The 17,055-nt window shown below is 38.1% G+C and overlaps 1 protein-coding gene across 21 annotated transcripts in view; it reads right to left on the bottom strand.

Annotated features, from left to right (window-relative positions):
- DST (dystonin) overlaps positions 1 to 17,055 on the bottom strand; it is an 879,552-nt gene that overhangs the window by 3,270 nt on the left and 859,227 nt on the right. For 12 of the 21 annotated variants that reach the window (XM_075340270.1, XM_075340271.1, XM_075340281.1 and 9 more), the window contains 4 exons: positions 14,151 to 14,268; positions 11,813 to 11,881; positions 3,644 to 3,837; positions 1,048 to 1,158 (listed from right to left, as the gene is read on the bottom strand). In XM_075340270.1, the coding sequence (XP_075196385.1) occupies positions 1,048 to 1,158; positions 3,644 to 3,837; positions 11,813 to 11,881; positions 14,151 to 14,268 (492 nt within the window). The remainder of the gene's footprint in view (positions 1 to 1,047; positions 1,159 to 3,643; positions 3,838 to 11,812; positions 11,882 to 14,150; positions 14,269 to 17,055) is intronic. The other 9 variants (XM_075340278.1, XM_075340290.1, XM_075340283.1 and 6 more) reach the window with 3 other exon arrangements.

Genomic DNA, 17,055 nt, shown 5'->3' with positions numbered 1-17,055 from the left:
GAGGAATAAAGTTCATTTCCTCCCAGTAGCGGGGCTCTCAGTGTGGGCACCGGGAGGCTCCAGAGCAGTATTAACCTGCAGATTAATCCCATGCAGGTTAATAGAAGTTTGTTATATGACGGGTTCCCTTTAAGTTCAGCTCAACTTGATGGATATTGCCAAGAAAAAGCCAGCTACACACAAGGTCAAAAGCCCTCGTTTAATGAAAGAAAAGCCCACAATAGTTACAGAAATAACTTGAATCTGACAATAGTAATAAATAAAAAAATGTATGAAAATGAACAAATGAAAGTCAGACATTGCTTTTCAACCATGCTTCCACAGAATTTTAAAAAAAAAAAAATAAGTTTTATTTTTTTTCATAGATTTTTTTTTATTACTTTTGTTTGATTCAAGTTTATTTCTGTGACCATTGTGGGTTTTTTCATTAAACGTGTGGATAATTTTGACCACATGTGTATCTATTGTGTTTTGGGGCCTCCCGACTTTCCTCTGATAAATGATATTGGCAGAGAGAATAATTTGGCTTGTTCAACTACAAAGCGATCCTGTTATTTCCCCAAAAGATAAGCTGCCACTGAAGGAGTCTGGTCACTATGTACCCCACTGTGTATGGGGAGTGGGAAGAGAGTGCTGTTGGCTAACCGGTCAAACTTTATCTAAGGTACTGTAAATGGTCACCTTTAGGTAAAAAAGCAAAAACACTCAAAATCATCATGTACAATTAAATATAAACTGTGGACAGAAAAGAATATCATGCATCAGATTGTAAGACGACAATACTAGAGATCAATTAATACATGAGCAGTCATATTAAACATCTAGATAGTAGTAGTGATTCTTAAAAATGATGAAGTAGATGTATGAGGTGATGAAGTAAATTATCAAAGAAGAGATTGCGGAAAAGTATTATATACTGATACTTCAGCATTGGTTAAACAGGGTGTAAACGTGCAAGGTAGGCCCGTCAGTGATGACAGTAGTTAGTGAACAGAGCAGTTGTGATTGGGAGAGATTACACAACTGGGTGCCCCGTAAGTACTATACCTCTTCGGATGACAGCCTTTGATCGGGGCACTCAGGGCTCTTACAAGGAGTTGTTGTTTTGCTGTTTGTCAACCAAGGTTTACCATAATTGCGTGTAATATGAAGGGGTGTCTGTGTGAAACAATGGCAAATCAATTCAGGTAATTTTACTGGTGGCAGTGATGGCGTACAGGCTGCACTGGTATATGATTAACACCTACACCAATACCCTTGGCCACCTGTCTCACAATTCTATGGGAAAAAAAGCTGAGTGGATATGGTAACATACACATATACCTGTAGGTATCAAGGCAGTGGACAACTACCATTATCTCATTGACATACAGACGTATTATAAAAAAAAACAATAGTTATGTTTTTTTAATTGTTAAGAACTACATAAAATTCCCATGTAGTAGTATAAACTGCTCTATAATTCCCAAGTGAGCGCAAAGGTGTGAACACTATTAGGCCCCAAATACATATTAGACTAACGCTGGCCAAACCCAGAGATATTAGCAAGTTCGGCTTATAGTCTAATACAGTTGGAGGTCCTAGACAGATGATTATGAGGGAATTAAAAATCTGGCATGTCTGATTTTGGACTGCCAATCCTCTTGCTCTCCCTGAGATAAGCTGCTGCCAGATGTCTGGCAGCAGCTTTCTCATGGATTGCTGGTAGCACTTCTGTGTTTGAGAAAGGAGGGAGAAATAGCTGCAAGCCGAACAATCATCTAATGTGTATGGGCTGCCTCAGGATGTCTTACAGACTACCACCATTCAATGTATGCCTTTTTACTGCATATTCGTTTTAGGTCCGTCACAGAAAACTCATAGGACAATAAAAGCAAATCCCAAAATAAACCTATATAAAAACTATAGGCGTCTAGCCCCAAAAAGCTGTCTAACCTATAAAGCGTTGATGTGATCTGTGTGTTTACAGTTGGTACGGAAAGTATTCAGACCCCTTTCAATTTTTCACTCTGTTTAAATACAACCATTTAGTAAATTCAAAAGAGTTCATTTTTTCTCATTAATATACACTCTGCACTCCATCTTGACAGAAAAAAAACAGAAACATAGAAATTTTTGCAAATTTTTTAAACAAGAACTGAAATATCACATTGTCATAAATATTCAGACCCTTTGCTCAGACACTTATATTTAAGTCACATGCTGTCCATTTCCTTGTGATCCTCCTTGAGATGGTTCTACTCCTTCATTGTAGTCCAGCTGTTTTTAATTAAACTGATAGGACTTGATTTGGAAAGGCATACTCCTGTCTACATAAGACCTCACAGCTCACAGTGCATGTCAGACCAAATGAGAATCATGAGGTCAAAGGAACTGCCCAAGGAGCTCAGAGACAGAACTGTGGCAAGGCACAGATCTCTCCAAGGTTACAAAAGAATTTCTGCAGTACTCAAGATTCCTAAGAGCACAGTGGCCTCCATAATCCTTAAATGGAAGAAGTTTGGGACCACAAGAACTGTTCCTAAATCTGGCCGTTCAGCCAAACTGAGAAATCGTGGAAGAAGAGCCTTGGTGAGAGAAGTAAAGCAGAACCCCAAGATCACTGTGGCAGAGATGCAGTAGGGAGATGGGAGAAGGTTCCACAAAGTCAACTATCACTGCAGCCCTCCACCAGTCGGGCCTTTATGGCAGAGTGGCCCGACGGAAGCCTCTCCTCAGTGCAAGACATATGAAAGCGCGCATAGAGTTTGCAAAAAAACACATGAAGGACTCCCAGACTATGAGAAATAAGATTCTCTGGTCTGATGACAAGAAGATAGAACTTTCTGGTGATAATTCTAAGCGGTATTTGTGGAGAACATCAGGCACTGCTCATCACCTGCTCAATACAATCCCATCAGTGAAACATGGTGGTGGCAGCATCATGCTATGGGGGTGTTTTTCAGCTGCAGGGACAGGACAACTGGTTGCAATTGAAGAAAATATGAATGTGGGCAAGTATAGAGATATCCTGGAAGAAAACCTCTTCCAGAGTGCTCTGGACCTCAGACTTGGCCGAAGGTTCACCTTCCAACAAAACAATAACCATAAGCACACAGCTAAAATAACAAAGGAGTGGCTTCGAACAACTCTATTCTTGACTGGCCCAGCCAGAGCCCTGACCTAAACCCAATTGAGCATCTCTGGAGACACCTGAAAATGGTTGTCCATCAACGTTCACCATCCAGCCTGATGGAATTGGAGAGGATCTGCAAGGAAGAATGGCAGAGGATAACCAAATCCAGGTGTGAAAAACTTGTTGCATCATTCCCAAGAAGACTCATGGCTGTACTAGCTCAAAAGGGTGCTTCTACTCAATACTGAGCAAAGGGTCTAAATACTTATGACCATGTCATATTTCAGTTTTATTTGTTTACTAAATTTGCAAAATTTCTGTTTTTTACTGTCAGGATGGGGTGCAGAGTGTACATTAATGAGAAAAAAAATGAACTTTTGTGAATTTACCAAATTAAACAAAAAGTAAAAAATTTAAAGGGGTCTGAATACTTTTTGTATCCACTGTAGATAGCATTCATTGAAAAAAAAAAATTGAGTGTTGTAGAATTATATCTTAACGAGCAGGGTGAACAAAATAAACAATTACCTTGGGCGTGTTAATTCCCGTGGCTTGTGATGGACAGGCTTGAACATTTGGACTTGAACTGGATCTGTTGGGTGATGCACCTCTTGAAGATGGCCTTGACCTTCGACCTTTAGCCCGGAAAGGAGTCATGCTTTGACTAATGCCTTCAGGTAGCATAAACTTTTCTCGTAATTCTATGTTTGTTCTTCCTTTAGCTGCAAATAAAAAAGTATCAGTCCTGTACATTATCAGAAAATCTACATCCATGTTGCAATCCGTAATATGATTAGTAATAACTTTTCAAGCACGGGAACACAGCTACGATGACTAAAGCAAACTGAAATCTGAACATTCACTGTTGGCAAAAAACAAGAACACATAAACATTAGGAATGAGAGGCGAAAACAATATGTCACCATGATATATATATATATATATATATATATATATATATATATATATATATATATATATATATTTATGACTAAGAAGTAAACTATGTTTATATTTTCATCTTGAAAGAAAAAAGTTAATGTAAAAAAGACTGAAATATAAAGTGAGGCACTTCTAATTTAATATGCACTAGGTTAAAAAGCTAGCAAGAGCTGAATAGGGTTTGTGGGGTTGTTTACATGTATATCTTTCATATAGAGGTATTTGTCGAGAAAGTATGTGAGGTATGTCAACTTTCAAAACTTATGCTCATGGGTCAAGTCATCTGGACATAGTGATAAGCACCTATATTCAGTCATGTAAATAAAATGTCACATAATGTAATTAATACAACAAAGCTTCAAGTAAGTATCCTAGTGTTGGCTCTACATCTGTGCTGCACAATCTGTATTTTTTATATCCATTGTAACATCGAATGGGAAAATGATTGACATTTCAAATAATATGGTAACGGAAAAAAAGTAAAGGGATTGTTTGCCAATTGAAACCATGGTGGCTGCCTTCCAGAAACATGGCGTGTGTCTGATTTCACCTCTCAGCCCCATTAACTCAGCCCCTAAGACCAATAGGGGCACTGCTTCTAGAACATAAAAGCCAAGTTACTAATTCTATACAAACCCATTTAACTATAAGTAAAGAGCAGTGAAAGGCAGCCAGCTATGTTTACAAAATTAAAAGACAAAATAATAAGTATCTATGCACATATAAGATGTCTACACACTCCTTTTAAGATGCCAGGTTTTTGTCATGTACAAAAAACTCATACCAATAAAAATCATTTCAGAATGTTTTCACCTTTAATGCAAGTTATGAGCTGTACAAATCCAACTGAGAAACAAACTAAAATTATTTTGAGGCGGAAAATAACCATAACAAAACTAAAATAGTGTGGTTGCATGAGTGTGAATATCCTTCCTCTTAAAATTGGGATTCGGTTGGGATCAGAATTAGGCAATCAAATTTAGGAGTTGACATGCGTATGTCATCCGTATGCAATGTGTTGTTGTTTTTTTTTTTACCAATTATTATTCTCAATCATTTACTGGACTATTTCCAGTGTTCTATACTACAAGATGATGTGTCTGCAAAAATTGGACAGAGACGGATGGTCAGTGTGACGTTCGTCTTTTTTCTCGCACCCTTTGAATTGCGTTGGCGAGTCTCGCCCATTTTACGTGAACATACGTAGCATGCTGCGATTTTTTTTTTTCCTCAGGCTGAATACAGCTGAAGAAAGAAATCGCAGCTCAGTACTGCCTCATGGACCGTTGGGCTGAGTGCAATCCTATTTTTTTCAGATTACACAAGTCCATTTTATATGACAGTGTGAGCGAACCCTTTAACTCATGTTAACACATGTTAAATAAATTGAAAAAAATCCAGCACTCAAAGCATTCAACTGAAATTGTTTCATATTTTATTCATTGATCTGTGTAATTATTAAAGACGTTTCGGTCATCCGACCTTCATCAGTTTACACTACAATAAAAAGATACATGAAAAATTTTTTAGTGTACAGAAATAATGGCATTATACAATCATGGTAACAAAAAAGGGCAGAAATATTCACCACATTATAATGCATGAACCATAAACTATGATATACAAAAAATGTCAACAAAAAGACAAAAATGAAGAATCTGTCAGTTGAGCCGCTTCACTAGCAGATATACTGTCCACCTAAAGATATAATTGAAATACAGATAAAATGTAGCATAATAGAACCATTATACAACAAAAAGGGGAACCAAACAGGAAACCCAAAAATTTATCCAAAAAATGTATATCTTGCTAATATAGAAGGACAAAGAGCCTAAGCACCAGCACTGAGACACTATTCTAATCTAATAAAACAGACAATACACAGAAATGCCATGTAATGAACACTCACCAGAAAGGGCTCTGTAGAAATATATGGAAAAGCTGGACCAGAGGAAAAAGCTGCCCGTCCGGGTCTGCAGTCAATGTAATCTGACAGTCCAATGTCCAGATTTAAATAGACCGCTCAATTAGCTCATTAACAAGTTACAGAGCGTCACTTCCGGTCCGAAGACCGGAAGTGACGTCACGGAGCGTCACTTCCGGTCCGAAAACCGGAAGTGACGTCACCGGCTGGCAAAGTGTAAATCCTGATGGTTGGCAACTGTAGACATACACAGACAGCCACTCCTCACCGCAGGACGTCACTTCCGGTCCGCAAACCGGAAGTGACGATCCTGGTTGGCAAAATGTAAACCAGATGGTTGGCAATTTAAAGACAAATTACCTAAAAGATCAAATAAAAGAAAAAATAGAAGAAATAAGATAAGAGGGCTAAGGGAATGGTGTATTTATTCAGAATCAATTTAATAATTCTTTAATTTTTTATCAACTATAATCAACCCTAGTAAAAAAAAAAAAAAAAAAAAAAAAAAAAAAAAAGAAAAACTAAGAGGGATATACGTCAGGAAATGGAGGGGGGGGAGGGGGGGGAAGGGAAGGGAAAGGAAAAGGGGGTGGGCATTGGGAAGGGAAGAGGGCGGGAAGGGGAAAGGGAAAGGAGAGACTGTGGAAAAAAGGGAACAAGGGAAAATGAGTAATGCGTAGAAAAAACTAAAACTAGGGAAAAAGCAGAAAAAAGGATTATGTTAAGAAAGAAACAGGAAAAAGATTATAAGACAATACCTAAAGGGACCGGCCATCATCAAATCAGTGATCAACTCCTCTGAAAAAGATAATAATAAGTAGGCATAAATGAATGGAAAGCTATAAGAAACGAGAAGTTTCGAAATCACGATTAAGGCCTTTGGGCTCCAAAGTCTGAAGAGTAAAAATCCAATACGCCTCCCTTTGTTTCAATTTTTTAACCCTATCACCTCCTCTTCTATTTGGCAAGACCTGCTCTAACACCTGGAACCGTAATTGACTAACACTATGTCCCTGTTTATGAAAATGAGATGGAAGAGGTAAAGTCAATCTCTCACACCTAATGGTGGATTTATGTTGTGATATACGTTCCTTAACAGTCTGGGTGGTTTCGCCTACATAGAGTAGGCCACAAGGACACTTCACTACATATACAACATAAGATGTCTCACAGGTGAAAAAACCTCTAATTGGATAACCCCGACCACTGTAGGGATGCAAAACTCTATCACCTTTCAGCACATTACTGCATTGGGCACAATTTAAACATGGAAAAGTACCACGTCTCTGGGTATAAAGATGAGTTTGAACGGGTCCAGTCACACCGGCGCCCACATCAGCTCTCACCAATTTATTACTGAGGTTGGACGGTCGTCTAAAACAAGGAAGAAAAGGTGATTTAAATTCTTCCACCTCCGGGTACCCTTTACGCAAGATGTTCCAATGACTTCTGATGAATTTATGAATTTTGTAAGAAAAAGGATGGTAAGTATGAACGAAAGCCAAACGTTTATCTCTAGTCTTACCAATAGAAGATTCGGTATTCACACTAGCACTATTCAAAACCTCCTGTGGATAACCCCTCGCCAGAAACTTAGTCCTCATCTCCTGTAATCTGGTATCTTTAATTTCTTGTTGATTAACAATCCTATGTACCCTAAGAAACTGGGACTTAGGTATAGAATTCTTCATGGCTTTGGGATGACAACTATCATATGCGAGTAAGTTATTCCTGTCCGTCGACTTTATGTACAAATCTGTTTGTAAATGTCCATTCTCTAATTTCGTAACAGTGACATCTAAAAAATTGATATGATGTAAATCATATTGTATAACAAATTGAAGTTCAGACCAAATGCTGTTAATGTAATTATGGAACTCCATGATGGAATCCAACGGGCCAACCCATATGCAAAAAACGTCGTCAATAAATCTCTTCCAACACTTGCAGTGCTCTTGGAATCCCTTATGTGGATATATGAATGTATCTTCAAAGTAAGACATGTACGTATTTGCATACGGGGGCGCTACGTTGGACCCCATCGCGGTCCCCTGTTTTTGAATATAATAGATGTCCTGAAACAAAAAGAAATTTTCAGTTAACACTATTTGTAATAAGTCCAGACAGAAATCACTTGTATCACTCGAAAAGTTATGTTGTAACAATAACTCACGAACTGCTGACATGCCCTTCTGATGTACAATAGACGTAACTTGTTAATGAGCTAATTGAGCGGTCTATTTAAATCTGGACATTGGACTGTCAGATTACATTGACTGCAGACCCGGACGGGCAGCTTTTTCCTCTGGTCCAGCTTTTCCATATATTTCTACAGAGCCCTTTCTGGTGAGTGTTCATTACATGGCATTTCTGTGTATTGTCTGTTTTATTAGATTAGAATAGTGTCTCAGTGCTGGTGCTTAGGCTCTTTGTCCTTCTATATTAGCAAGATATACATTTTTTGGATAAATTTTTGGGTTTCCTGTTTGGTTCCCCTTTTTGTTGTATAATGGTTCTATTATGCTACATTTTATCTGTATTTCAATTATATCTTTAGGTGGACAGTATATCTGCAATTTTTTAGATGTCACTGTTACGAAATTAGAGAATGGACATTTACAAACAGATTTGTACATAAAGTCGACGGACAGGAATAACTTACTCGCATATGATAGTTGTCATCCCAAAGCCATGAAGAATTCTATACCTAAGTCCCAGTTTCTTAGGGTACATAGGATTGTTAATCAACAAGAAATTAAAGATACCAGATTACAGGAGATGAGGACTAAGTTTCTGGCGAGGGGTTATCCACAGGAGGTTTTGAATAGTGCTAGTGTGAATACCGAATCTTCTATTGGTAAGACTAGAGATAAACGTTTGGCTTTCGTTCATACTTACCATCCTTTTTCTTACAAAATTCATAAATTCATCAGAAGTCATTGGAACATCTTGCGTAAAGGGTACCCGGAGGTGGAAGAATTTAAATCACCTTTTCTTCCTTGTTTTAGACGACCGTCCAACCTCAGTAATAAATTGGTGAGAGCTGATGTGGGCGCCGGTGTGACTGGACCCGTTCAAACTCATCTTTATACCCAGAGACGTGGTACTTTTCCATGTTTAAATTGTGCCCAATGCAGTAATGTGCTGAAAGGTGATAGAGTTTTGCATCCCTACAGTGGTCGGGGTTATCCAATTAGAGGTTTTTTCACCTGTGAGACATCTTATGTTGTATATGTAGTGAAGTGTCCTTGTGGCCTACTCTATGTAGGCGAAACCACCCAGACTGTTAAGGAACGTATATCACAACATAAATCCACCATTAGGTGTGAGAGATTGACTTTACCTCTTCCATCTCATTTTCATAAACAGGGACATAGTGTTAGTCAATTACGGTTCCAGGTGTTAGAGCAGGTCTTGCCAAATAGAAGAGGAGGTGATAGGGTTAAAAAATTGAAACAAAGGGAGGCGTATTGGATTTTTACTCTTCAGACTTTGGAGCCCAAAGGCCTTAATCGTGATTTCGATACTTCTAGTTTCTTATAGCTTTCCATTCATTTATGCCTACTTATTATTATCTTTTTCAGAGGAGTTGATCACTGATTTGATGATGGCCGGTCCCTTTAGGTATTGTCTTATAATCTTTTTCCTGTTTCTTTCTTAACATAATCCTTTTTTCTGCTTTTTCCCTAGTTTTAGTTTTTTCTACGCATTACTCATTTTCCCTTGTTCCCTTTTTTCCACAGTCTCTCCTTTCCCTTTCCCCTTCCCGCCCTCTTCCCTTCCCAATGCCCACCCCCTTTTCCTTTCCCTTCCCTTCCCCCCTTCCCCCCCCCTCCCCCCCCTCCATTTCCTGACGTATATCCCTCTTAGTTTTTCTTTTTTCTCTTTTTTTTTTTTTTTTTACTAGGGTTGATTATAGTTGATAAAAAATTAAAGAATTATTAAATTGATTCTGAATAAATACACCATTCCCTTAGCCCTCTTATCTTATTTCTTCTATTTTTTCTTTTATTTGATCTTTTAGGTAATTTGTCTTTAAATTGCCAACCATCTGGTTTACATTTTGCCAACCAGGATCGTCACTTCCGGTTTGCGGACCGGAAGTGACGTCCTGCGGTGAGGAGTGGCTGTCTGTGTATGTCTACAGTTGCCAACCATCAGGATTTACACTTTCCCAGCCGGTGACGTCACTTCCGGTTTTCGGACCGGAAGTGACGCTCCGTGACGTCACTTCCGGTCTTCGGACCGGAAGTGACGCTCTGTAACTTGTTAATGAGCTAATTGAGCGGTCTATTTAAATCTGGACATTGGACTGTCAGATTACATTGACTGCAGACCCGGACGGGCAGCTTTTTCCTCTGGTCCAGCTTTTCCATATATTTCTACAGAGCCCTTTCTGGTGAGTGTTCATTACATGGCATTTCTGTGTATTGTCTGTTTTATTAGATTAGAATAGTGTCTCAGTGCTGGTGCTTAGGCTCTTTGTCCTTCTATATTAGCAAGATATACATTTTTTGGATAAATTTTTGGGTTTCCTGTTTGGTTCCCCTTTTTGTTGTATAATGGTTCTATTATGCTACATTTTATCTGTATTTCAATTATATCTTTAGGTGGACAGTATATCTGCTAGTGAAGCGGCTCAACTGACAGATTCTTCATTTTTGTCTTTTTGTTGACATTTTTTGTATATCATAGTTTATGGTTCATGCATTATAATGTGGTGAATATTTCTGCCCTTTTTTGTTACCATGATTGTATAATGCCATTATTTCTGTACACTAAAAAATTTTTCATGTATCTTTTTATTGTAGTGTAAACTGATGAAGGTCGGATGACCGAAACGTCTTTAATAATTACACAGATCAATGAATAAAATATAAAACAATTTCAGTTGAATGCTTTGAGTGCTGGATTTTTTTCAATTTTTTGATCTGGGGTGGGACCCTATCCAAGCACCAGCGACTATAGAAGGAGTGCCACATTTCTATATTCAACACATGTTAAATAGTCAGTAAAGAGCTGCCATCATTAAGTAATTCTGATTATTCCCATATAAATCCCATATAAACCACACACACACATATACACACTAAGACACACATATACAAGATTTAAGATTACTAAAGATGTCTGTAATGGACCAAGCCTCTAGCCAAATGGCATGAAGGATGATGGTGTTCTTTATCCTATTGCAACTCTACCTAGGCTGATGTTGTACAGTGTCTTTCTGCCCTTAGTATGTGTGTTGACTCGTGCAATACAATAATAGACTAGCAATAGGACCAGATTAATTCATGATTACTTTAAAAATGTTAGCACTGACAATAATAAGAGGCAAGTAGGGACCGTGTAGTCAATATTCATGCAGTTTAAGTAAAGAGGGGCATTACATAATATATCAAGTTCTTAGTTATTTTGCAAAGCTGAGCCACTGACAACATTTTATTCTTTCACTCATACATTATTCAACAGGTATATTTCCTTGCAGGGCATTCCTAAGCATAAATCCACAATAAAATCTAAAACAATCATTTATATGTCTAAACACAGACTAGTCTGAGACAAGCATGCAATATATGGCACTTATGCCTACTTAATGTGAACACTTATGATGGCTCTGATTATCCACCTCTCCATGCACATTAATCACAGCAAGGTCCAAACCTCTCAAGTTGGTGTCGGGATTACAAAAATAATAAAAAAAAACAAAAAGAACAAACCAGCATGCACTACACACAAAATAAAAGAGGACTAAAGACATAAATAAAACAAAGCGAGGGAAAAGAAAAGGTGAAGATGAAAAGAAATGAAAGAGGGAGATATTTGCCAACCTATAAGAGGCTGAGTAGTAATTGAAGAGTTTGATTCCGAACGTAACATTTTACTTCCATGATGATGAACTAGCGAAAAAAGAAAGAATACCAGTCAAGTAAAATAATGGAGAATATTAGGTAAGAAAGGAGAAGTAGTAAAGTACTGCTATAAGTGACAACATATAATTAAAAAAAAGCAACAAAAATTCCATGTATGCACAAAACATCAAAGATCTGACACATCATTCATCAGTCTGTAGACATCACCAAAATGATCCATTTGGCTTCTATGCTGATCTGATTATGCAATTGTTCATATAATATATAGATTAAGAACCAATTAATTTCTTAACTCTGATTACTTTACAATATTTCAGATGTTTAATCAAAGGAAGAATTATTTTTCTCCCCAAACAAGGAGTACAAAAAGTCCAAGATAATAAATATGTAATTTTTTATTAATGACAAAAAGCAAAAAACAAAAACAAACCACTCACTTTACATATTTATTATCTCGGACTTTTTGTACTCCTTTTTTTGGGGGGAAAATAATTATTTCTTCCTTTTGATTAAACAATTGGGTAATGGGAGTGTCCCTACATTGAATTGACCATTGCTTGTGTTGATAAATATTTCAGATGTGTATTGTCACCAACTTGTCACCAGGCCTGGCTTTTAGTACAATACCAGTGAACTAGTAGACAAAACTGCATCCAATAAATGATAATGGCATCCAAAAAAGTTAAAAGTAATGTACAGAATATACTGCTTACACAGTACACCTTTGCGAAAAACTCCCCAATTTTTTAAAGTTTTTTTTTTTTTTTTTTTAAGTATCTCCTCAGTCTATTGACGAGGACCAGAAGGGTTCTGCACAAACATGCGAAAATTCATGATGTGTGTCGTGATTTTGTGCGCTCATGTGTAGAACCGTTCGGTGCCTCATCAAAGCCGGGGGATTTCAGCCCTCGAAGTGGTAACAGAAGGTTGTGACGAGGATGGGACCAGAGAAGGTGAGGAGTGGAGGGGCCAGAGAGGTGAGTGGTAAGGTGAGAATAAGGATTTTTTTTTTATCTTTTCATGGCCCTTTATGGTTTAGAAAATGGAGGGCAGCGGATGCCATTTAGCTGAATCTACGATGAAGCGAAATACAAAAACGCATATTTGCGCACTATGATTTTTGTAAAACTTGAGTACAACTCAATTTCACTAGAATTTTTTTCCTCAGCTTTACACAACACAACAAAAGCTATTGAATTTGCATAGTTAGTAAGTTAGCTAGCACTTTTCTGTTCCGGAATATCTGTCTGAATCATGATTTCTGTGTCATGTTAAGAAAGGCTCCCTTTGTACACAGTAGATGTCAAGCAGTCTTAGGCCTCCTTCACACATCCGTGTCTCCGGTACATCCGTTTTCAGATGTACTGGAGACATGGACACACGTAGACCCATTAAAATCAATGGGCTTTGGCACAGGTTTGTGTGGAACACTCGAACACATCCGTGTCCATATGCTCCACACGTTGACATGTCGGTTTTCTGCCGGCAGCATGGATATCACATGAACTGCACACTGATGTGTTCCGTGTGATATCAGTGTGACACGTACCGGAGGAAACACGTCACTTGGAAATTAATGTATTTTCATACTTACCTGTCTCCAGCGCTGCTGTTGCTTCCAGGCCAGCTCATTATCTCATGAATATTCCCTGCACTGACTGCAGACCTGGAAGAAAGTATGATGGCAGCGCCAGAGACAGGTAAGTATACATGTTCGTGTTGTCCATGGGCTATCCAGATGTCACATGGATAGCACACAAACAGCACACGGAACACAGACACACAGACTGACATACGTACCTACACTACATTCGTGCAAAACACAGTTTTTTGCACGAATGTGTAAAGGGGCCTAAAATGGATCTGATGGCTGGTTTCACACAGATTTTGAGAAAGAAAAGGAAGTTTATTTCTGGAGTTTATTGCTCCTTTTTTTGTTTGTTTTTTTTCAAATTTTGCAGTTTTTGTTTGTCTATTTATTTATTTGTTTGTTTGTTGTGGAGCATTTTTGGATCAATAGCATTCTTTAAAAAACACAGTGTGCTCCAGGTGTTTTTTTTTTTTCCCATGTGCCTTTCCATAGGCTTCTCGGTAGGAAAGGAAAAAGACATGAAAAAAGTATATAAGAGCAATGAATAAAAACAGCCACCCAAAAAGCGTTCATAAAAACACATTAAAAATAGGGTTTTTTTCAAGCCAAAAGGAAATGTGCGAAGGAAGCCTATTGGTTGAATGAAGGAATCTGATGGCAATTTCTGGGAGAGGTAGCTTGTTCCTATACTCTAAGAAAGCTTACCTCTGCATGGATCATTTTTCACTAGGAATTCATCAAGCGCCATCCAGCCTCCACCTACACGAACCATCACTGTGCTCCGCAAAATACGAACAAGGCGAAGTTGCTGGGAGTCACCAAACTTAGGAAGGATGAAAAAAGAGCAAATCAAACAATACATCTGCAAGTAATATAATATACACGCATGGAGATTAAATTAGATCCTATTAGTCACCCAGGGTTGATTATAGTTAGACCTGATTCAGATGTCCGTGTTTCATGCATATATGCTCTATCTATGCTTATAACAGATAGAATATGTCCAATATCATCTATGGGGCTGTTCACATTACAGTATTTTTGTACAGGCTGAGTGTCCACAAAAAAATAAAAATACAGAGAAATGTTCATTTTTGTCATACTTTAATCTCTCCAATGCAAGTCTATGGTTGTGTGAAAAACTCAAGCCAGCACATTTGGCATCCTACTTTTGTCTTAGTATTGTCCATTTTTCACTGACTGATAGGAGAAGGTTGAGAAACCTCCATCAGTTTTTGGTTTTGCATTTGAGGAAAGGTGATGAAACTCTGATGGTAATGACTCAACACACTGACCAAACACTGATGGAAATCTGATCCAGGATACCAACAAACTTCAGTTTTTTTTTCACTTACAAGAACAAACAAACATCTGAATGAAGCCTTCATTTGTGTAGATCTGAGAACACCCATGCAACACCAATTAATGCACACTGATAAAAGCAATGGCAATAGTGAAAGCAATGAAGTAAAAGGAGTAAGCAATTTAGCAGGTCACAAACAGGATATCTTCATAATAGCTATTCACAACTAGAGGTGGTGCAAATCGAACTGGTCCAGCAGCATGCTCAGTAATCTGTGGCCATCGTAAGGGAGCCCTGTGAACCAGCTCTTCTTACCTGGCGGCATCCCTGGCTCATCTTTTGAAACATTATCGTTGCAGCGTGATGTCATGCCAGGTCATTTACTCAAGAAAGTAGGAGGTGGTTCTCCAGGATCCAGTCCACCAGCAACATATTACTGACTTGGCTGCTAGACCGGGTCTTGGAAATGAATTTGCACCAACTCTATTCACAATACTTACCCAACAGTTTGGTAGAATTATCATACTAAAGCCCTACATATAGAAGTATGATACAAGGTCTCATTCCTAGCTCTCTCTCTAATGTAATGGTGAAACTGACAGGCTTTTGTAGAAAAATTGGAAATGATGCTATAGAAATTATAGCTATGATTTGTCTGCAGTTAAATAATACATACAGCTCACACTGAAAAAAAGACATCTATGAGCCAAGCAATTCACTTTGAATGGGTATTTCAATCTGCAACATCCCAATATGTAGTAGGTGTAATAATAATAATAATAATACTAATAACAATAATAATAGCAAATAGCTCCAATTAGAAATGTAGTATAGTTCTCCTGATTAAATGTCACTTATCTCATGTGCAGGGCATTGCAGTAGCTTAAGTTTCCACGGTAACAACCACTAGAAATTGTCACTATATGAGTGATCATAATCATGGATGCCGAAGCTACTGCAATGCCCTGCACAAGAGGTAAACAACATAACTAAATTAGGAGAACTATACTACATTTGTAATTGGAGGTATTTGCTAATATTATTATTATTATTATTATTATTATTATTATTAATAAACCTATTACATTTTGGGATAGGATTTCGGAGATGGGTGTACTCCTTTAATTTGTTATTTCTAGCTAATACTATTTTTAAAAACATCTGTAAATAGTAGCATCTTCAACTGATAAACTGCACTATAATAAAAAAAATATATATAATCTTAACCTTATCCATACCCAAACCCGATTGACATTGAAATATCACTGTCCTCTGATTCAGCCTATTGTATGACTTCATTACAGGATCCTATAACTATATTTTGTATGTTCACTTCCATCAATTGCAGATTAGTTGATAAGTACCAAAAATTGACTCCAAAAAAACTGAAGTAAAATGCTTTGTAAAGTCGTAACATTTTGTACAACGCAATGCTGTGCAAAAATATTGTGATATTTGGCATTTTCACGCTGTTTATGCCTAGCTCTGACTAATAAACCTGGGGTGGGATGGGGCTGTCGTTGGGCATGGCAACCTCCACTCGTCAAATTCATGAAGGACGAGTAAAATTTGCGGTGAGGCGCACATGGGTGCATACTCTACTGTGTGCTTTGCCTGGTTCATTCAGAGGCATACGTCTCTTAAAGAATTAAGTGCCTCACATTCTATCCCGCCCCCACATTATTATTGTCGTGAATATACACTTGTCTTCATGAATCGGGGCCTATATCTTTTTGCTAAGTTTTTGGAGTGGAAACTTTCTGAGACTTTGCACAGTTTCTGCTGCAACAGCTTAGTAAATTAATTTTTGTGTACTCACCGTAAAATCGTTTTCTCTTAGCCATCATTGGGGGACACAGGACCATGGGTGTTATGCTGCCTATCCATAGGAGGACACTAAGTAGATGCAAAAGCATAGCTCCTTCTCTGCAGTATACACCCCCTGGCCGGGCCAGGCAAGCTCAGTTTTAGTACACAAGCAGTAGGAGAAAAAAACAGTAAAAACTTACCTCAACAGAGGAACATGAGAAAAAAAGAGACATAACCAAAAAAGGTACTGAGAGAACCAAGGCCCAACAGGGCAACAGGGTGGGTGCTGTGTCCCCCAATGATAGCTAAGAGAAAACGATTTTACGGTGAGTACACAAAAATCCGTTTTTCTCTGACGCCTCATTGGGGGACACAAGACAATGGGACGTCCTAAAGCAGTCCATGGGTGGGAAACATAAAAGAAGACAACACAACCCAAGGACTAGGTACCAGTCCCAGACAGCCTGGAGCGCCTTCTGAGAGAGGTGCTCTACTGCC

This window comes from Anomaloglossus baeobatrachus, chromosome 3 (assembly GCF_048569485.1).
Source record: "Anomaloglossus baeobatrachus isolate aAnoBae1 chromosome 3, aAnoBae1.hap1, whole genome shotgun sequence".
Classification (NCBI taxonomy): domain Eukaryota; kingdom Metazoa; phylum Chordata; class Amphibia; order Anura; family Aromobatidae; genus Anomaloglossus; species Anomaloglossus baeobatrachus.
This window is presented reverse-complemented; position numbering and strand designations above follow the sequence as displayed.